At 34.1% G+C, this 23,287-nt stretch overlaps 1 protein-coding gene across 1 annotated transcript in view; it reads left to right on the plus strand.

Moving 5' to 3' along the window:
• The window catches only part of LOC145265621 (vesicle transport through interaction with t-SNAREs homolog 1A-like), a 25,926-nt gene extending 3,043 nt beyond the window's left edge, over positions 1-22,883 (plus strand). The window contains exons 3-8 of the mRNA XM_080121654.1: positions 14,455-14,565; positions 16,186-16,257; positions 17,700-17,784; positions 19,209-19,279; positions 19,780-19,841; positions 21,523-22,883. Coding sequence (XP_079977780.1) covers positions 14,455-14,565; positions 16,186-16,257; positions 17,700-17,784; positions 19,209-19,279; positions 19,780-19,841; positions 21,523-21,616 — 495 coding nt within the window. The 3' untranslated portion in view covers positions 21,617-22,883. The remainder of the gene's footprint in view (positions 1-14,454; positions 14,566-16,185; positions 16,258-17,699; positions 17,785-19,208; positions 19,280-19,779; positions 19,842-21,522) is intronic.
• The last annotated feature ends 404 nt before the right edge of the window (positions 22,884-23,287 follow it).

The following is a 23,287-nucleotide window of genomic DNA, read 5'->3' on the forward strand; positions in this document are numbered from 1 at the left end:
TTACTTGGATGGTAGCAGCAGGCTGATAGGGGAGGAGTCAGTAAGCAGGGTGACTAAGTGTAAGGAAGGATTAAGGAGTGATAACCCTTATCCCTGAGTGGCCATTGGGCCTTGATAAGTGGTGAATTCCATGTAAAAAAAACAAAAAAACATGCAGAAGTTCGAGTGTAATGTGAACAAACATCTGTCTACTCATCTCCCTTCTTAATGCCTCTGCAAATTGTTCCCGATAGTAGCCCCCTACTTCAAAATGGCACTGTAGGGAAGAGGAAGGTTTAATATAGTGCTGAAGAGGATGGTAGTAGTGGTTTTGGTTTTGTGACCTAAATCTTTGGTCAGTACAGACCTTTATTGTTCCTGATATTCATAAATGACCTCCCTGATAAAATTGTTTTGGAGATGGATATATTTGCCGATGACACCACCCTCTATAACAGGAATGAGAGGGAAAACATATAAACACATGTCTAAGGAAATGGCAGAATCACTAGAGGATGACCTCCAATCTGTAGTGGAATGGGGACAAAAATGGATGGGCACGTTCAATGCTGCCAAAACTAAGCTTGTTTCCTTCAATAACTACAAGAAACCTTTTCTACCACAAATAGCAATGGCTAAGAATACACTGCCTGAAAGTACTTCCTTTAAACTCCTTGGCCTAATGTTTACAGGGAACATGAACTGGAATATATACATTGAGAGCATTGCCAAGGCTGCTACAAAGAAGGTGGGCTCTTTCTACCGTGCCAGAAAATTACTTACACCTGAAAGTATCCTGTACCTCTATAAGGCCACCATTCGCCCATGTATGGAGTACTGTTGTCACATTTGGGTTGGTGCATCTGCTACTTGTCTCTTGTTCCAATACAAGATTCAAAAGAGAGTCGCCAACCTGATAGGTCCTGAACTGTCACCTAGGCTTCAGCCTCTGTCCCATCGACGAAATGTAGCATCCCTCTGCCTGTTCTACAAATATTTTAATGGTGAATGCCCTGACAAATTACAAGCACTTGTGCCTCCGCAACGTGAATACCCCCGACAAACCCGACAAGCAGCTAAATCCAACCTCTTCATAGTAGAGATCCCTAGGTGTAAGAAGGCTTTCTACTCCAATAGTTTGCTCCCCAGAACTGCTAGACTTTGGAACTCCCTTCCGGGATTCTGCTTTCACAGCTGTACTGACATGCAGAAGTTCAAGTGTAATGTGAACAAACCTCTTGCTACTCATCTTCCTTCATAATACTCCTGCAACTTATGTCCGTGATAGTAGTCTCCTATTTCAAATTGATTCCGTGCCTTGCTTGGAGTGAAAATTGAAGAAAGAAAAGAAAAAAATGTAATCCATCATGTTTTTACTGGAGGCCATGTTTTTTTTCCCCCAACTAAAAAGTACTAATGCACATGTGTGTTACAAAACACCTGCTCCCCATATTAAGAATGGTGAACTCCACTGACATTTATGAAGTAATACATTGAAAAAAATATCTTAATATCCAGAAAACTACTTGTCTGCCCCAAATTTTAATGTGATATTCGTTGGTCTTGTTTCCTGACTCGGGCAATGAATGCTCACTCCCATCCCCTAAAACTAGGCATCTTGTGAGTTCCTGATAGCCATATCTGCCAGCGCGATTGGACTTGGCTGTTCTTGTCTGACAAGTTTGAAGGTACCAGTTTGACAGTTTGCCTGGCTGCTGTATTCTAACAAGGACTAGGACAACAGTATATTCTTTTCATTGTTTTGACTCTCAAGTGTGTATCTGTTGATATCTTATGTTTTTATATAGTGTGATGTGGTTCTCGGTTGATTAACTGTGTCTATCTGTGTCAGATATATACTCGAAAGTCAATAATATGCTGTTGTCATGGCCCTAATTCTGACTGACAGTACAAGAGCCCTAACTCTTTGGTAGTGCTTAGAGCAGCTGGTCTATCATCAGTTGTATAATATTGGGATGGCTGTAGTGCCATGTCATGCATGGAAAGTGACCCTGCACTCATCGCGGGTGGACATTCCCAAGACCACAATCCTGTGAATGAAGAGTCTGCTGATGGTCTATTTGTGTTGTGTGTTTGGTATTATGCACATCCACTTTGTACAGCACTTCTTACTCTAAAACAAACTATTAAATAAAATGACAGTTCAATCAAAACCTATGACCAATCCAAATGCAAGCTCAAACAAAACCAAATCGACTCTTCCCTTGAGGCTTGCATTCACAAATATCCAAAAATAAAAAATAAAAAAATAATTTAATTAAAAAAAAAACAACTTAAAAATAACCGTGTTTATTAAAAACACAACAAAAAAAACTTTAAAAAAAAATTTTTTTTTTTAATTTAAAAAAAATTTTTTTTTTTAAACTTAAAAAAAACTTAAAATAAAACATAAAAAAACTTTAAAAAACTTATAAATAACCATGTTTATTTAAAACACAATACAAAAACAAACAAAACTCAGTCGTCGTCAACAACAAGATTATATGTTCGTATTGTTTTTCTTAATAAAAACTTTAAAATATTAAGTTTTTTATCCTTAAAAAATTAATTATAAAATAGTTTTGAAAAAAAAACATGATTTTTCCTTAAAAATAGTTAAATTAATATAAATTTTAGAAGTTTGAACTATGTTCATTTAAATCACAAAACAAAAACAGACACCATTCAGTCGTCAGCAAGGAGATTATATTTTCATATTATTTTTCTTAAAAAAAAAAAAAGAACTTAGAAGTAAGGTACTTATGCACTTATGTTGCCATGCTGAAACAATAACATTATTATTTAGAAAGCCATTCTTAATATGGAGAAGGGAGAATGTTTTGTAAATTAATAACCAGTACCAAAGAACTTGAAAACATTTTTTAAGTTTTTAATTCTTAAAAAATTAATTAGAAAATAATTAACCAAAAAAAGTTTTGCGAAAACATGATTTTTTTTTTTTTTTAAACTTAGTGATATATTTTCATTGTTTTTCTTAATTTAAAAAAAAAGTTATAAAATCTTTATAAAAATGTGATTGGCATGGTCTCTGCCGAATCGACCAAGCTGAGATAGCGACGCCATGATTGTTTTTTTTTTCTCCTGTTCCTATACAATTTCTTTCTTTATTTTTTTTACCCTCGCTATTAATTTATGGTCTTTTGACCACTTTTTAAACGATGTTCCCCCCCCCGTTGCCAACGTTAATCTTGAAAAGGGTTGGCTGAAAGACGTCTTGATAGGGTTTTTTTTTCTGCCCCACCCCTTATTTATCCCTTTTATCTAATTTATGCTTAGAAGAAATATACTTTAGAAATATACTCTGTGTGTTTTGCCTGCTTCTTTAAAAAGAAAAAGACCAAAATATACTTTAGAAGTGTATTTTGGTCTTTTTTCTTTTTAAAGTTTCTTTGTAATGGTTCATTTTTCAACTATAGAAAAAAACAAAAACAAAAAAAAACTTAACCCTCAGCAATTAATTATGGCACTACGTTCGGTGTTATTCAAAATTGATATATAGATGTTAATTGTTTTTGTGATACATTTTGAATGAATGCAATTATTTATGAAAGTGCATATTTACCTAAATGCGAGTTGGGAATAATTTTCCCTCTAACCAATTTGGTACCCCCATATGGGGAGCGTCATATATATTACTTTTTGTCATCTACGACTCATCAGAGTAGCTATATATATATAATATATATATATATATTTGTGGATGAATATAGATGCATTGTATCTGTATTTTCATTTATGTATCCTCTTTGCCAATTAGCTCAAATGTCTTTTTGTTGACATAATTAGTGATTGCATTTAATTTTCTGTGTGACTTTTCCTTCTTTGTGATTGTTGTTGTGTATGTATGTATATCTACGCTTATATGTGTGTGATTATTTATGTATCTATTCCCCCCCCCTCCTCCGAGTGAAAATCGTTACTCTTCATGCTTTGACACCTGATCTAATATCATTCTTACTTTAATCACCCCCCCCCCACACACACACACACGTCACCTCTTTCCCTCTGTGTGTTTTGCCTGCTTCTACCTCTTTTTCTTTTTCCCTTTCTGTTATGTACACCGACACCGGTTGGGTTTTTGTTTGTTGTTTTTTTTTTTTTGTTTTTGTTTTTTGTTTTTTTTTTTCTGCGTTTCTTTCTCAAAATGCCCCTTTTTTTACTGCAAATTTTTAGGACCCTTCCTTTTCCTTCACTTCTCTTGTTTGTCCTCTTCCTTAAAATCTGCTTTTGAGGAAGGGGGCATGAGGAAAGGGAATGGCAACCTTCCTCCATAATTAAATTATAAATGAAAGCAAAAAAAGGTAGATTTGAATCCCTCCCTCTAAAAAAGTAAAAAATAAAAATTACCTCCTCCACATCTAAAAAAAATTTTTTTTAATTTTCCTTGCACAGACGGTACTCTCCAATGGCATTTTCTCTCTCTTCACCCATCAAAATAAAAATAAAAACTTTGGAAATTCGAAAACGAAACCAGGTTGACTTAATTTCAAAAACAAGGCCGGGTTGACTTGTTTTTGTACTTGTAAATAACTACTTGCCGGTAACATGTGATATTCGTTCAAAACAGACCCAAATACCCCTAAAAATTGACTTAGGTTCAGTGCAATGAAAGACTCTATTTGATATAGATATAATGAGAGATAGAGAAAAAAAATCCCAAGCGACCTTCATTCTTTTGAAAGAAGCACAACGAACGAATAAGCTGTTGTCCTTTGTCATGAAAATAATTGATTTTATCATTTGACTTTAAAAATGATAATTCTTTATTGTTATTCATTTTTTTTTTTAAATCGGGCAATTATAGAATTAATAATTGGTTTGTTTGAATTGTCACATCTCATTTATGATTGATACCATAAAAAATTGTCACATTTATTTTATGATTAGTAAAAAAGGTATATTCCATTTATGATTGATATCATAAAAAATTGTGATATTTCTTTTATTTTAATACTGCAAACAAATTGTCAGATTTCATTTATGACTGTTGTAATAATTGACACTTTTCATTTATGATCGGTGTTATTAAAAATTGTGATATTTCGTTTATGACTAATATAAAAAAATTGTGATATTTAATTTATGATTGGTGTCATAAAAATTGTGATATTTAATTTATGATTGGTGTCATAAAAATTGTGATATTGAATTTATGATTGGTATAAAAATTTGTAATATTTAATTTATGATTGATAAAAATCGTCATATTTCATTTATGATAGATAGAGGCAAATTGTGATATTTCATTTATGATTGATATCATCAAAAAGTGATATTTTGTTTATGATTGATATAAAAAAATTTTGATTGGTATCATAAACAAATTATGATATTTTATGATTGGTATCATAAAAACTTGTGATATTTCATTTATAATTGACATAAAAAAAAATTTGATAATATTATTAGTATCATAAAAATTTTTGATATTTTATTTACAATTGGTATCATAAATTGTTTCTTGTCTAGAATTCTGTCTATATACAAAAAAAAATATGTACAATGTACATACCTGTGATGAAACAAATATCATATTCTTAAAATTATGTAAATTGATCAAGTAGTTTCATTTTTAAATAAGAAAATTAAATTTTTTGATCAACTGAAGAGTTTTTGTAATGCAGCCATTTTGAAAGCAATCTTAAAAAAATAACTAAAGGAGATAACTCAATAATTTAAACTTATGAGATTTATGTTGTAATGACTATGAATTCCTATTAATGTTTAAAAAATGATTATTTTATTTTAATAAAAAATTTCTTTATCAATTTACGTAATTTTTGGAATATGATATTTTCGTTTAATCATGGGTACATACATTACACATTTTTTTCTTATTCTCTTCTGGACAAGAATCACAATTGTCATGTCTCATTTTTTATTTGTATTGAAACTCGGGAAATCTTAATTTCTGTTAAAAAACTATGGATCAAATTTCACGCTAATCAGAAATTGTGATTTTTAGTCTTACACGCAGCAGTGGATATGATTGATTAAAAATCATTATTGATTGATTTTAATCTTTGTATCAGCTCTTCTAGAACTGATTTGCCAAGCCTGTTGCAAAAAAAAACAACAAAAAAAAACATATCATCACATTTTTCTTGCCGTTGTGGAAACGTATACACTTTCTGTTTTTGGTCCTTCATCGTCAATTGTTTCACGGAATGTAAGTGCAGTTTTTTTAAAATGATTTTGACTCAAACGATGAAAATTCACAAACTGATATTCTTCAGTTCCTTCGTTTAATCGGTGTGAACAGGCCAATGCACCAACTGACAAAAAATTGCAGCATTTTATTTTTTTATCGTTTTATGTCAGGTTGGGTCTACTTTACATCATACAAAAAGTTGGATAAGATTTGAGTATGGGAAAGTTTTAAATTTCAAAGTTGAACATTTTCGACTTTTTTGTTTTTTTTCCTCTGACAAAAGGAGGGTGGACCTGTAAATTCACTCTTATCCGTTCGCACTTTTCTCAATAACTACGCCTTGGAATTTTTTAAAATTTTGCACAAACATTAAAACATGATATGAGTAAAAAAAGTAACAGAATGGATTTTCTGGGAAAACTCCTCCCCCCCCCCCCCCGCCCAGGGGTGCCTTTCAGGTTAAAATAGCTAAAATTGACACTTTTGTGCTTATTAAAAAAAATTGATAGTTTGAATTTTTATAAAATTTTCTGAAAAGTTGTAACTAACTGATTTCTATATAATTTTGTTTGTCTATACTTCGCGATAACCATTGGGTGTGCACCAGGGCCTCTTTTCGGGCTCATAAAAACACTCCATTTTTGGGACTATTTTACCATATTTGTCCAAAATTTTCTGTGTATGTCTATTTAGCAAATATTCATGGTGGTGAACTGAAATTTAAATATGTTAAGGCCTTGGGGACTTTTGGGGCTAAATAGGGGTGGGGGCAAATGATGGACTTATTCATTTTTTTTTTTTTTTTTTCGCATGATGCAGAACTCAAATTTACATATGTTAAGGCCTAAAACTGCACCGTTTGTTCATTTTCACCAGGATTTGACGTCCCCTGAGGACTTTTGGAGCTAAATGGGGGGGGGACTGAATTTTGTCATTTTTTTATGCCTCGTTCACTGTGCACTCACGGGGGACCATGCATGCTTCACTTGTTTTAAATTGCATTTTCAGCCCAAACAAGACACAGCGCCACTTTAATGTAGGGGGCTATTATGTGAGACATAATTTGCAGGGATACTATGTAGGGAGTTGAGCAGCAAGATGTTGGTTTACATTACTCTTGAACTTCTGCATGTCAGTACAGTCAGGGAAGCAGGAACCCGGAAGGGAATTCCAAAGACAAGCAGTCCTAGGGAAGAAACTATTAGAGTAGAAGGCTTTCTGGCATCTGAGTATCTCTACTATGTAGGGGTGGGATTTTGCTGCTTTTCGGGTTTGTCGGTGGTATTTACATTGAGAGGGTACAAGGGCTTGTAGTTTGTTGGAACACCTACCATTAAAATACTTGAAAAACAGGCTGAGGGATGCAACAGTTCATCAATTGGATAGAGGTTGAAGCCTAGCTAACCGTTTAGGACCTATTAGCTTGGTGACTTTCTTTTAAACCCTGTCTAAGAGTGAGAGACTAGTAGAAGATGCACCAGGCCAAATCTGACAACAATACTCCATGCATGAGCGAATGGTGGCCTTGTAGAGGTGTAGGATACTCTAAGGCGTAAGTAACTTTCTAGCATGGTAGAGAGAGCCCACCTTCCTCGACTTACAAGTCATTTTCCATTATGTTTTAAAACTAATTCAGTCAGGTTTCATGACAAACCAATAAATCTTGCATTTTTTACCCATGTTTTCAGGGTCAATCGTTTACATGAAATGGTTGTCAGTGATGTTGAATCACCCCTTATAACATATCTTACCCCTGCCTTTAGAACACATCTAAGGTTACCCCTGCCCTTAGAACACATCTAAGGTTACCCCTGCCCTTAGAACACATCTAAGGTTACCCCTGCCCTTAGAACACATCTAAGGTTACCCCTGCCCTTAGAACACATCTAAGGTTACCCCTGCCCTGAGAACATATCTAAGGTTACCCCTGCCCTTAGAACATATCTAAGGTTACCCCTGCCCTTATAACATATCTAAGGTTACCCCTGCCCTTATAACATATCTAAGGTTACCCCTGCCCTTATAACATATCTAAGGTTACCCCTGCCCTTATAACATATCTAAGGTTACCCCTGCCCTTATAACATATCTAAGGTTACCCCTGCCCTTAGAACATATCTAAGGTTACCCCTGCCCTTAGAACATATCTAAGGTTACCCCTGCCCTTAGAACATATCTAAGGTTACCCCTGCCCTTATAACATATCTAAGGTTACCCCTGCCCTTAGAACATATCTAAGGTTACCCCTGCCCTTAGAACATATCTAAGGTTACCCCTGCCCTTAGAACATATCTAAGGTTACCCCTGCCCTTAGAACATATCTAAGGTTACCCCTGCCCTTATAACATATCTAAGGTTACCCCTGCCCTTATAACATATCTAAGGTTACCCCTGCCCTTATAACATATCTAAGGTTACCCCTGCCCTTATAACATATCTAAGATTACCCCTGCCCTTATAACATATCTAAGGTTACCCCTGCCCTTATAACATATCTAAGGTTACCCCTGCCCTTATAACATATCTAAGGTTACCCCTGCCCTTATAACATATCTAAGGTTACCCCTGCCCTTATAACATATCTAAGGTTACCCCTGCCCTTATAACATATCTAAGGTTACCCCTGCCCTTATAACATATCTAAGGTTACCCCTGCCCTTATAACATATCTAAGGTTACCCCTGCCCTTATAACATATCTAAGGTTACCCCTGCCCTTATAACATATCTAAGGTTACCCCTGCCCTTATAACATATCTAAGGTTACCCCTGCCCTTATAACATATCTAAGGTTACCCCTGCCCTTATAACATATCTAAGGTTACCCCTGCCCTTATAACATATCTAAGGTTACCCCTGCCCTTATAACATATCTAAGGTTACCCCTGCCCTTATAACATATCTAAGGTTACCCCTGCCCTTATAACATATCTAAGGTTACCCCTGCCCTTATAACATATCTAAGGTTACCCCTGCCCTTAGAACATATCTAAGGTTACCCCTGCCCTTAGAACATATCTAAGGTTACCCCTGCCCTTAGAACATATCTAAGGTTACCCCTGCCCTTAGAACATATCTAAGGTTACCCCTGCCCTTAGAACATATCTAAGGTTACCCCTGCCCTTAGAACATATCTAAGGTTACCCCTGCCCTTAGAACATATCTAAGGTTACCCCTGCCCTTATAACATATCTAAGGTTACCCCTGCCCCTTCTCTCAGCCACTTCTATAGAGTGGGCCAAAAAAAAAAAAATGCAATAATTTCAGTATAAATCCCAGGTTATATGATATTCTATTAAAATCTTGGAGGATGTTCTGCTTTTTTGGCTCATCACTTTTTTTCTACTCAACCGTATATACAGGGATATGTTAATAAACCTGGGTGTTTGGAGGTGTGTGTTGAGCAAAAAAAAAAAAAAAAAAAAAAGTAGTAGGTAGGCATGCTCGAACCTGTACCGCGAAGGAGCAAATGAATGTGAAAAAAAAAAAAAAAAAGTGACGTCTTTGTTGTTGCATCCATCGCCAAACCAGAAGTGACGAAGGTTTAAATTAAGGCTAGTCAATCGAAAAGAGGGGATGATTTTCAAAAATATTGGCGAAAAAAGCGACCCCTCCCTGTAGAAAAGTGCCCAGTTGAGGGTGAAGGAATTAATGTTTTTAGCCAATTTTTCGATATTTGTCATCCAAAGGATTGAGCTTCAAAACGATGCCGATGTCGTGAACCGTCCCTTGCCTCTCAACATAAAACAGTTTATGGTCAAGATCTACCTCAGACTTTTAAAAAAAAACAAAAAGCCATCAAAAACAGAAATTTGTTACAAAAAGATGAGTATTTGCCTTTATATCCCAATACAAGTAATTCTACTTTTCGGGTCACTTGATTTTTCATGTTGTCACAGTTGCCATCTTGGCAATGTCCACATGCACTGGTACATGCTAGTCCATGCCTTCTGCACGTACACCTTCTATCGATCCAGTAGATATCTCACTGCTGATGCAATTCTCTACCTATATAAGAGCCAGGTATGTCCAAGGATGGAGTACTGTTGCCACATCTGGGCAGGAGCTGCTAGAAAGGACTTGTCCTGCCTTGATAGAGTTCAAAATAGACTTCGTAGCCTCGTAGAAGATGTCCTTTTCTCTTCCCTGCAACCTATATTTCACAGAAGAGATGTTGCGAGTTTGTCTCTACTTTATCGTTATTTTCATGGAAAGTGTTCAACTGAGCTTCAATCTATGGTCCCCCCTCACCAAACAAGAAACACTCGTCTAGTTGAAAACACTATCAATAATTCCCCCCACTCTTTATCTGTGCCTAAACCTAAACGTAGATTCCATGAACAAAGCTTCTTTCTTAGAACTGCATGCCTGTAGATGTGTCTTCCGTTTTCCTGCTTTCCAGCTGACTACAATATGATTATCTTCAAGCCCAACATAAACAAGTTCTTGATGAGCCATTCCACTTAAGTTAACAAATTTACCGAATTTCCATTACTAACGATTACTATATTGTTAGGAAAACTTATCCTGCCTTGACAGAGTGCAAAATAGACTTCATAGCCTATTTCTCTTCCCTGCAACCTCTTTCTCACAGAAGAGACGTCTCTGGTTTATCGTTATTTTCATGGCAAGTGCTTGTCTGAGCTCCAATGTATGGTCCCCCCCCTTCGTCAAACTTACACGAGAAACACTCGTCTAGCTGAAAACGCTATGAATAATTCCTCCCACTCTTTATTTGCACCTAAACCTAAACGTAGATTCCATGAACAAAGCTTCTTTCTTAGAACTGCACACATGTGGAACCTTCTTGCATTGACTGCTTTCCGGCTGACTATAATATGCTTGTCTTCAAGTCTGATGTAAACAAGTTCTTTATGAGCCGTTTCCCTTAATCCAATTTACTAAATTTCCACTACTAACAATTACTACAACATTGTCCCATTGACCACTGTACACTGATCAACCCTTACTCTTGAGTGGCCTCTGGTCTTGATAAGTAACGACTCCTTTGTAAAAAAAAACAAAAAAAAACACGCCTTACGGTATTGCATCCTTACAAACAATTGCAATGAATCATCTGAAAGCGTTGGAAAAACCTAATGTCGTCATCTCCCCTAACGGGGATATACATGTGACTGGGGACCGCTTGTGAATTTGATACTCCCATGAAACTTCCTCCTTTAGAGGAAGCCAGTTAAACCTGAATAGTGTTAGTACCGACCGACACAGCAGTAACAAATTAAAATCGCAGCTCAATTTTATCAAGAGTGATCCAGAATAGAAATGTAAAAGAAAAAAATTAAAAAATTGTATAAAAAATTTAATTTTTTTTTTTAAGTGTTTACAAACTTTTGGGACAACCTAGTATGTAGTCGTTCAATTTGCACACGTAGCAATGAAAATGCGCATGCAGATTTAAGTGTCATCAATCGACTGACAAAGGTTCTTCTAAACATGCATGAACACAAGTTCAGGTGTTGGTTTGATGAAAGTGCTTCTCTGGAACAGACTGGAATTGAACTAGGAACACCATGATTTTCAGTTTGTGGCGTTAACCACTTGGGTTTAGAATAATTTTAAGGATAACTCAAAGACTCCCTTTTCATTGTTTATTACACAGAAATGTAGGGGGGGGTAACACTTTTTCAATACTTCTGTATTTAGTGACCCATTTTTTCATGATGTATGGGAGAGCAACAGATTTTTTCTCTGAATTTCCCCACTTGATCTTGATCCACATCCTTGTAGACGTGCATGCATACACCTAAAATACAATTTCAAACTTAAGCGTGATAGTGTGATACTATCGACATCCCCTCTCCAGTCTTAGGAAATTAGAAAAAGAAAAAATAAATTAAAGATATTTAATTGTAATAAATATGTTTATTTATTAAAATTATTTATTAATATTAAATTTGTTTATTCATTGAAAGAGACTCTGCACTTGTTTGGCTTTAAACCGTTAAAGTTTTGAATGTTGCGTTCCATATCAACAGTGCTAGAAACAGTAGGCTAAACACCTACATGCTCGACCGGTGTCTTCTACTATATCGAGCATTTAAGCCTTATACTTCACCAACATCTGAAAAACAAAAACATGCCAAGCATTACCACCACCATGGTACATAAAAATAAAGAAAGAAAAAACTGTATTTCCTGATGAAGATTATGTTATGAATCAAAATATCAGATTTAACTTTAATAAATGCATATGTTTATTTATTGAAAAAGATTCTTCACTTGTTTGGCTTTAAACCGTTTATTTTTTTAATTTTATATATATACTAGCCTGGGTGCCCGGCGTTGCCCAGGTGTTTGGAGGTGTGTTGAGCAAAAAAAAAAAGTGGTAGTAGGCAGGCTTAAACCAAGAATGTGAAAAAAAAAAAAAGTGGTAGTAGGCAGGCTCAAACCAAGAATGTGAAAAAAAAAAAGTGGTAGTAGGCAGGCTCAAACCAAGAATGTGAAAAAAAAAAGTGATGTCTTTGCTGTTGCATCCATCGCCAAACCAGAAGTGGTGAAGGTTTAAATTAATGCTAGTCAATCAAAAATAGAGGATGACGTTCAAAAATCTTGGCGAAAAAAGCGTAGAAAAGTGCCCAGTTGAGGGTGAAGGAATTAATATTTTTAGCCAATTTTTCAATATTTGTCTTCCGAAGTGTCAAGCTTCAAAACGATACTGATCTCGTTAAAATCTGTCGCCTATATCAAAAGTTTTAGGCAGACAGACAAACATACATACATTTAAACAGACAGGTGAGATTTATATAATATATATATATATATATATATATATATATATATATAAACCATAATTGCAACAAAAAGTGTAATTTGTTTTTCTGTGGTTAAATTAATAATTGTTAACTATTCTGCACTTTCCCAAACAGATTAACTATTCTGTTCTTTCAGTGAGCAATGTCCAGTGTTAAATCCGACACACTGCTGTGAAAGCTCTCTACTCCAAAATCCAAATGGGGTCAGTCTCTAAAAACAATGGGTTTTTTATTCAAACTACTAACATCTCATTAAGAAGCCTCGCCGATAGCCATGACAAATAACTCTCTACCTGAGACGTCTTCTTTCAAACTTCTTGGCTTAACATTCACAGGCAATATAAACTGGAACAGATATAGTGAGGACATCGTGAAAGCTGCTGCAAGGAAGTTGGGTTCCCTTTATCAAGCTAGAAGACTACTCACACCTGAGAGTATCCTATACCTTTGCAAGGCCACCATTTGCTCATGCATGGAGTATTGTTACCACATCTAGGCTGGTGCATATACCACTAGTTTCTCCCTTTTCGATAAGAGTCCCAAAAAAAGTCTTCAACCTAATAGGTCCCGCTTTATCAACTAGGCTCCAGCCTCTGTCCCATCACCGCAATGTTGCATCTTTGTGCCTGTTTTACAAATATTTTAATGGAAAGTGCTTTGATAAGCTCATTGCACCTGTGCCCCTCCGACGTACATATCCCCAACAAACCCGCTTAGCAACAAAATCACACCTCTTCACTGTAGAGATCCCTAAATGCCAGAAAGCTTTCTACTCTAATAGTTTCTTCCCGTGAACAGCTAGACTTTGGAATTCCTTTCCTGCTACCTGCTTCCCTGGCTGTACTGATATGCAGAAGTTCAAATATAACATAAACCAACATCTTGTTAATCTTTCTTAGGCATAATCCCAATTAGTAGCCCCCTTACGTTCAAGTGGTCATATGCCTTGTTTGCGGGGAAAGTGAGTAAAAAAAAACTTTAAGAATATGATCGGCAAGAATTTGCGCAAACATTGAAGATAAAATCAACTGGGCATTGCTATTTTTTTTTTTTTATTTATTTATTTTTTTATATATATTATTATTCAGCAGTTAAACCCTCCAAGATGCATAGAGATGTCGGTGTTCTTTGAGACAAGTAATTCTTGCACTTATTACAATTTTCTCTGCATTGTCATTAACAATTTCTTTCTTTTTTTTCCTGCAGTTGGAGCAAATGGATTTTGCATGATTGTTGAAGATAAAATTAACTGGGTGTTGCCATTTTTGTTTTTTCTTATTATTCAGCAGTTGAACCCTACAAGATGCATAGATGCCTGGGTGGATGAATCTAAGAGTTAAAAATTATATTAAATATTCGTCTAAACTTTAACTGTAATCTTTACTGACCGTTCTCTCTCTCAACTGTCAAAAAAAAAACAAAGACTGACAGACTTTTTAAGACAAGTAATTTTCTCATTCATTTCAATTTTCTCTATATCATCATTTACAATTTCTTGATTTTGTTTCTTTTTGGGTTTTTTTTCCCACAGCTGGAGCAAATGGATTTGGAGGTGAAAGAACAACCAGGAAAAGACCGACAAAAATACCAAACCCGAGTTAAAAGTTACAAAACAGAACTTTCGAAATTACAAACGGATGTCGTAAGTTTTTTTTTTTTTTTTTTTTTTTCATCAACCAAAGTCTAAAATGTTTGATGTTACAATTAAATGCGATAAAAATAGATTGCATGTAAGCAATTTTTTTTTTTACTATGAGAATTGGTGACCTAAATCCGGAAAGAATTATTTTTAATTTTTACAAATGAGTTACCCAAGACCAAAAGCCACTCGAGGATAATGATATAATTGATAAATTTACAGCTGAATTATGATGATGAAGACTATGAGAGGATTGATAAAAAAATCTCCACATACTCCCCACTCGAAACAATAACTAACCTACAAACAGCAATTCTTCCCCCTTTGTCAGAAACATCACTCATGAAATGTAAGAATTATCATCTATTTATTTATTTTTTTACTTGGAGCTCACGATTTATCAAGGCCCGGAGGCCACTCAGGGATAAAGGTTAATGTTAATGTTAGTGTTAGGTAAATGGTGAGACAACACTGATGATCAGTAATGGCAGAACTTGGGTATGGTTAATTATATAAGAAGATGGTTCAGCAAGAACCTATTTACATTAGACTTGAAAAAACCTAGTAAGCTGGGAGGCAGTCCCGCAGTATTGTGTTTCACAGATGAACAGTTCTAGGAAAGAAACTTTACTCATGGAATTTTCGTTTAGTTTTAAGCACAGATAGAGAGTGGGAAATTATTGACGGTTGTTGTTTTTTGAAGATATTTAACAAAAACAAGTTCAAACTAAAAGAAAAAAAACAATTTAAATTATTATTCTCTGCCAAAGAAAATACAAATATTGATTTTCATAAATAACAAAAGTCACAAGCAACTTGGGTAGGGTTTAATTATGAGAGGACGGCTTAAAAAAACTTATTTACATTGAATTTCTCTCACCTTCCTCTCTCTCCCTTTCCTCTCTTCTTGTCTCTCCCTTTCCTCTCTTCTTGTCTCTCCCTTTCCTCTCTTCTTGTCTCTCCCTTTCCTCTCTTCTTGTCTCTCCCTTTCCTCTCTTCTTGTCTCTCCCTTTCCTCTCTTCCTCTCTCTCCCTTTCCTCTCTTCCTCTCTCTCCCTTTCCTCTCTTCCTCTCTCTCCCTTTCCTCTCTTCCTCTCTCTCCCTTTCCTCTCTTCCTCTCTCTCCCTTTCCTCTCTTCCTCTCTCTCCCTTTCCTCTCTTCCTCTCTCTCCCTTTCCTCTCTTCCTCTCTCTCCCTTTCCTCTCTTCCTCTCTCTCCCTTTCCTCTCTTCCTCTCTCTCCCTTTCCTCTCTTCCTCTCTCTCCCTTTCCTCTCTTCTTGTCTCTCCCTTTCCTCTCTCTCCCTTTCCTCTCTTCTCTTCCCCTTTCCCTATCTCTCTCTACATTTAATTATCCAAGTAATAAAACTAGCCATAAATCAAAAGATTTCCATTTTCGTAGTGCTCTTTGAATGTCTATTTTCCTAGAGCTTCTTGAATGTTCATTTTTTTTTTTTAATTTTTATTTTTTTTTTTATTTATTTATTTATTTTTTTTTTTTGCAGTGCTCCTTAAATGTCCATTTTTTTCCTAGCACTCCAGAAATGTCTGTTTTTTTTTTTTTTTTTTTTTTGGGGGGGGGGGTCTTAGTCCTCCTTAAATGACATTTTTTTTTTTTTTTTTTACAGAGACGAGCCAAATTAGGATTGGACAGCAGGGAAGACATTCTTGGTGATGATTCTCATGATGCTGAAGATCAAGTAAATAAAAACCGAATTCTTCCATAGCAGGGGGGGGGGAGTGCTATACGAAGGGGGTGAGACACATCCAATCAGATTCAAATTATTTCCCTTTCTCATAATATTTCTTAGTACTAGCACTTATACTTGACTCTTTGAAGCATACAATCAAAGTATTAGCCCCAGGCATCATTAAACCTCAGCATTGAATTGTCAGAGCTTGGGTTTCAAAAGAGACCATGATTCTTACTAACCCTTGTGAGTAGTTGACATTCAAAGGCTGGAAGTCTTTAATCAGTGATGTTTTCGACATATTCTCGCGGTTCGTATTTTTGATCCTGTCCCAAACGCCACAATCTACATTCAATGTGAGGAAATGCTTCTTATCAAGAGGCTCCAATGGTTTGGGTACATCCTTCATTGTCCCCCAACTGACCTGATTCACAAGGCCATAGCACCAAAACTCCTACTGGGATGATGGAAGAAGAATGGTGGTTAACTGAGGACTTGGCTTACATCAAAGTGATCTTGGAAACTGTGACCGACTTGCATCCTTGGTGGGCAACGATGGATTCACAGGGGTCAGCAATGGACAGACCTGATGACAGTGATGTAGTTGTTGCGTTATTCATAAAACTAGCCGGATCGTTAGTCGTTGTTTGTTTGAATCCGTACAATTATTCATGCCCCCACAATCAGACATAAATACAAAACAAAGTCTCTTGTACTTTTAAATAAAAAATAATAGGAATGAATGATTACAAACAATGTTTATCCTCCAGTGACAACACTGACAGCAAGGAGAGGGTCACAGGGTGATGTTGTGTGTGTGCAAAATGCCAGAGATATATGTTCACTTTCCTCACCACCGTTGTTGTTTCTCTTCTCGTTGTCTGGCTGTTTCTCTTTTATTGGGACGGATGACATCAGAATATTCCTCCACGTATTGTCTGAAATGGCAGTCAGTCTCACTGATACTTATCTCCAGAAATTTTATATCCTCCATTTTAAACTTATTTGATGTCATTCCCGGTGCACCTCAATCCAGGATCACTGCCTTGACCGACCATCCTGAGTCAGGCCTCTATTGATATCATCCTCGTAAGCCCAGACAGTCGACCGTCCTCTCCAAAACCACCTTTGCCATCTGCAACTACCCCCCCCCAAATGCATCAAATTCCAGAAGTGTGTAACTTTATATACACACTTGACAATGCTTCAAGCAAACTACATTAAGCTCTTATTAATGAGTTTGACATAGTTATATCATTTCAGCGAATGGAACTATTCAGCAATATTTTAGTAATATGCTTGAATCTTTGAGTCTATAGCTGAAACGAAATAAAAAAATCTATTTTTTCTTTAAAAAAGAATGTTTATTTTTTAAGATAATAATTGTTGCACTTTTTAAGATTTTAATATTATGATTTTACCATGTCTTTTGTATTTCCTTATCTCTATAGCGTACAAGACTGCTAGAAAATTCTGAAAGATTAGAACGAGTTGGTCGGAAACTTGATCATGGGTATCGGACTGCTATTGAAACAGGTAATTATTTGCTTTTGGGCAAAGAAAATGGTATATTTTTTGGTTGAATTCACAAATTGTTTTAGTGCATACTTATTTTATAGTTATCAAATTTTCCGCTAAAAATTCTTGTCACAAATTTTCCATTAAAATTTTTGTCACAAAATTTTCATTACAAAGTCTTTTCACAATTTCATTGCCTGTTTCCCACCTGACTACAACTTTGATGTCTTCAAGTCTAACATAAACAAATTCCTGATGAATTGCCCCCTTAAGTAAGACACTTTATCAAATCTCCAATACTAACGATTATTACAACACTATCCCATTGGTTACTGTACATGCAATAACCCTTATCCTCGAGTGGCTTCCAGGCCTTGATAAGTGGTGACCTCCATGTAAAAAAAAAAAAAAAAAAAAAAATTTTTTTCATTACAAAGTCTTTTCACAAAATTTTCATTCAAAATTCTCGTCACAAAATTTCCATTAAAAAGTCTCGCCATAAAATTTTTATTAAAAATTCTCATCAGATAATCATGTCATAAAATTTTCATTAAAAAGACATGTCATAAAATTTTCATTAAAACGTCATGTCATTAAATTTCCATCAGGATTTTTCCTAAGGAATTTTTTAATAAAATTTTTTAAGCTTTAAGATATTTTTAAAGAAAACTTTAAATTGTTAAAGAAAACTGTTCTTAAATTTTGTAATATGTAAATCAGGAGAAACAAAAAATCTATTTCAAAATTAAAAAAAAATTTTTTTTTTTTACATGGTAGTCTCCACTTATCAAGGCCCAGAGGCCACTCAGGGACAAGAGTTTTTGTGTGTACAGTAATCAATGGACTAATATCGTAATAATCGTTAATAATGGAGATTTGATAAATTAGATTAGTTAAGGAGGCGGAATTTGTTTATGTTGGACTTGAAGGCATTCAAGTTGTAGTCAGGTGGGAAACAGGCAAACAGAAGAGAGTTCCACAGGCGTGCACTTCTAAGAAAGAAGCTTTATTCATGGAATCTACGTTTTGATTTGGGTACAGATAAAGAGTGGGGAAAATTATTCGCAGTGATTTTTTTTTTTTTTTTTACTTTATATGCTCATTTTCAATTTACTAATTTTCAAAATGGTAACTTAAAATCCAATCGTTTTTGGGCTGAGAATTTGTGAAACTTTGATAAATATTAGTTTAAAATATACCATGTTATAATTTGCATGAAAGCAGTCCCTACTACTATGTGGTTTGCTTTTTTTTTCTTAGGGGTTTTCAGAGTTTATACTTTTCAGCCCTCTACATCTTGGATAAGATCCAAAAAATGAGTCTTTTCCTAATTCAAAACCATAAATTGTCACCAACTAAACTTTTTCTCCAATCATTTTTCCAATTTTTAATAAACAATTACATGATCATTATTTCATTTTTTTTTTTTTTCTTTTTAACAGAACAACTTGGCAGCACCATCTTAGAAGATTTACATACTCAGCGTCAGACGATTCAACGAGGACGATCTCGGGTAGGCAAAAAATGTTATGCTTCATTATCACATTCATCGTATTTTGTTTCACATTTGTTTTACACATTGACGTGTGTTGAATGACTTTTAGAAATTGACTTCTAAACGTGTCTATCTCAACCAAATCTTCATTTCTCCATCTTTCAAATCCATCCTTAACACATTTATCCATGTTTTCTTTGCTCAACTGACCTTGCTTCTTCAACTGTTTTACATCTACTAACCTAAAAATTTTCCATTCTTTCAACATTGTTGTACCATCAAAATATCCTGTTCTGCATACATCTCCCCATATATATATATATATATATATATATATATATATATATATATATATCCAGCCTTGATAGAGTTCAAAACACAAATAATTAGAGATTTATAAACAATCGGAATTGGTAATTGAATCAGAATTGGGAATTTAGCACGGAATCTGTGATTCTATCAGAATCTGGAAAAATATTGGAATCGTCCCATCACTAGAATCTTTTTTTTATTTTCAGCTTGAAGATATGAATGCTGCTCTTGGGAAGAGTTCCAGAGTTTTAACTGGTATGATGAAAAGGTAAAACTTTAATCAAGAATTCATACTTTATTTAACCCTAACATCTCGACTGTCCGATTCTAAAATTGCCATAACCTGCACACACAATGCCAACAATAAACAAGAAATCCTAGATTTGGGTTTTTCTGAGTAGCTGAAAATTGTGTGAAATTCTAGTCCCGGACCTTCTATTGATGGCAGGGATTGTGTCGAATTATATATAAAAAAATATGTATAATATCTCAAATTCAATTCTATATATATATATATATATATATATATATATATAATTTTTTTATTTTTCTTTATGTAAATATAGTCATATCTTGCTACAATGTGCAGACCGTTTTGATCATTATTGATCTCATCAGGCAAGAAAATTAAAAAATTAAAAAGCATTTTTAATTTTAGAGGAGAAAATATATTGCCATGTCTGACCGGAGGCATGGTTAATGTTCTTTAAACATATTCTGAACATTAACCATGCCTCTGGTATCATTTCTACTTCTAATACACATCCATGTCAGACTCACACTGTCAATATCTGCAACAAAGAGATGAAACTTTCAGGTGGTGAATGTATAAGTGCAGTCATCATAACAATGCAATTTGCAACTTCCTTTGATCCATTCGGGCAGAATAAAAAAAAAAAAATAGGAGGCATTACCTTTGGAACATAATGAATCTGTAAAAAAATGTACCAAAATTTTAATATGTGAAAAGAACTGTGTTGGTAAGAAAAATAAATATTTCGATCTTGGAAGGTAGATATACAGTTATTTGTTTATATATGCTCTGTTGTCTTATTTAACAAACATTGAGCTTCTAAGCAAAAAGGATTGGTATACACAAGTGAAATATAATTGGAAAAAAATTTACCAAAAGACAATAAATAATATAAATAAATATATATATATATATATATATATATATATATATATATATATATATATATATATAAACAATAGAAAAATATGAGCATGAAAAATATGATTAAGCTTACACATGGAAAAGTAAAGGACTAATTGTTAAAACTGGAAAACAAAAGGACAAGATATTCTAATAAATTTATAACTTAAAATATTGCAGCATTAAGAATTGATTATATCGTGTTATAAATTGAATTTTTAAAAAGTAAAGCTTTAAAGCAGTTCTAAATGACTGAAACTGCCGCTTAGCCAAATATACAAACACTACCATGTTTGAATTATATATAATGTAGACCCAGCATAAGAACATAGACCTAGAAATAAAAATAAAAATATAGTATGGATAAATAGAAGTTGAATAGGGAGTAAAAAGTGCAAAGGTAAATATAAGAGATAAAATAAAAAAAGTTTTCTTCTTCTTTATTGATTCGTTTTTTTTTTGTTTTTGTTTTTTTTTACAAAGGGCTTGCCACAAGGTATGGATGCCACTCAAGGATCAGGGTTAATTCAAGGATTAGGTTAATGTGTGTATTGTAGTCATTGAGACAGTTGCGGGATAATCGTTTGTAGAAGTAATTTGGTATAATTAGATTATTTTGATTTTCATTTCTTTTCATTTCACGAGTCTGGTGATTTGTTTGGATTTTTAAAAGACAGATCCACTGCAATGAAACCATGATATATCTCTGAAATTTGTAACATAATTTTTTTTTTAAATAATTAACTTATATATAACAAGTTTTATGTGCATTATTTTGTTTATCTATTTTCAGGGTGATCCAAAATCGAATTCTGCTGGTTGTAATTGGACTTATAATGGTGGTGACCATTTGCGTAGCAATATATTTAATTGTACGACGTACCTGAAGACAAAAGCAGGAAAAAAAAAGAAAGAAAAAATTTTATTTAAAAAATGATATACAAACATTTACACATGTGATGAAAAAAAAAAAACTGCTCTTCATCAATTCATCTCTGATCTGTCGACCTGCCACACTTTCCTCCTACAAAAGAAGTTCCTTTTCTGCCTCTTTTACAAAAAAAGAGAGAAATATCAATCGCCTCTACAACACAGCAGTTAAATTATCATTTGTTGTTATTTTTCTCTTATATCTTTCTTACCCGATTTCCTTTCCTTTTGTGTGTGTGTGTGTGTGTGTGTGTGTCCAGGTATAAAGATAGAAGCCAACTTAACAATGCAACTCTCTTCAATATTTTTTATCCTCAGCTTTTTCCTTCATTAGTTGAATCACTATATTCAAATTCTTCATCGACTATACGTGAATTTAAAAATGGGGTCAGGATTTTCTGTGCTTGTTCAGCTTCAGTCGGCAAATCCATTTTTTAAATATATCGTTTTAAGCAAAAACAATATTATGTACTTAATTGTCATGTCGAAAATAGTAATATATCCCAAAATTATGAAAAACCATCGAGTAGAACAACAGCTGTTATGTTTTTAGTAAAAAAAAAAAAGAAAAAGTCTATCGCTATAGACAACAAGTATTGCAGCCGTGAATATTCTTTTCGGAGTTATGTCCCCTGCATCTAGACTCCTACTGTTTACTTTATAACGTCTAAGAAAAATGCGATTTTATCAATTTTCCGTAAAAATTATTTTTAACTAGAAATAAATTTCTACTTGATGATTCTTTGTAATTATTGGGTATATTATTATTTTCAGCATGACAAGTAAGTACGTAATATTGTTTTTGCTTGAAACAACCTATTTAAAAAAAATCGATCTGTCGACTATAGCTTAACTAGCACCGAATTTTCAACTGGGGGAAAAAATGCAAATTGGATTAATTTGTTCTGATGTTCAAAAATAAAATACTCGGGTAAAAGTGCAACATAACTTCTATCCCTCTCTCTTTCTCCCTTTTCCATTTTTCTATCCCCCCCTCTTTGCCCAGCTCATTCCTTTCTCTGGACTCAAGTGAGAACAAGGGAAATAACTTCATAAAAACAGAGTTACTTCCCTTTACATAACAACATTGACTAATGTGTATATGTCTTGGTAACATTAAATGATAGAAATGGCCATTTGACCCTTAAATAAATCTTTTTTTTTAATTTATTTTAGATATTATACATCCAGAGTTATGCCGATAAAATAAAAATACCAACTTTGTGAGTGTTTGTTGTGTATTTTTCAAGTTTTAGCTGGACATGCAAACAGATGTTTGCTCTTTATATGATAGATTAAAAAAAAACCGGGAAACTTAATTTCATTGAGTTGTTCAAATATAAATTTGTTTGAATATTGGGTCAAAATTTCCTATTGGAAATATTGTAAATTATATCAATCTGTTAAAAAGATATTCTGTCAAAAATAAAGTTGAGTTTTAAATTCAAATTGTATTCCTCTGCTGAATCTCATTGTTAATGAATTTATTGGAATATTGGATCAAGTTTTTTTATAGGAAATAATCTAAGTTGTATTAGACTGTTCAGAAGCCATAAAAGTACCTATTATAAAATATAAGAAATAAACAAAAAAAAAATAGTTGAACCTTAATATTCAAACTTAATTTC

This window comes from Euprymna scolopes, chromosome 40 (genome assembly GCF_053919585.1).
Source record: "Euprymna scolopes isolate OS-2025 chromosome 40, ASM5391958v1, whole genome shotgun sequence".
NCBI classification, from domain to species: Eukaryota; Metazoa; Mollusca; class Cephalopoda; order Sepiida; family Sepiolidae; genus Euprymna; species Euprymna scolopes.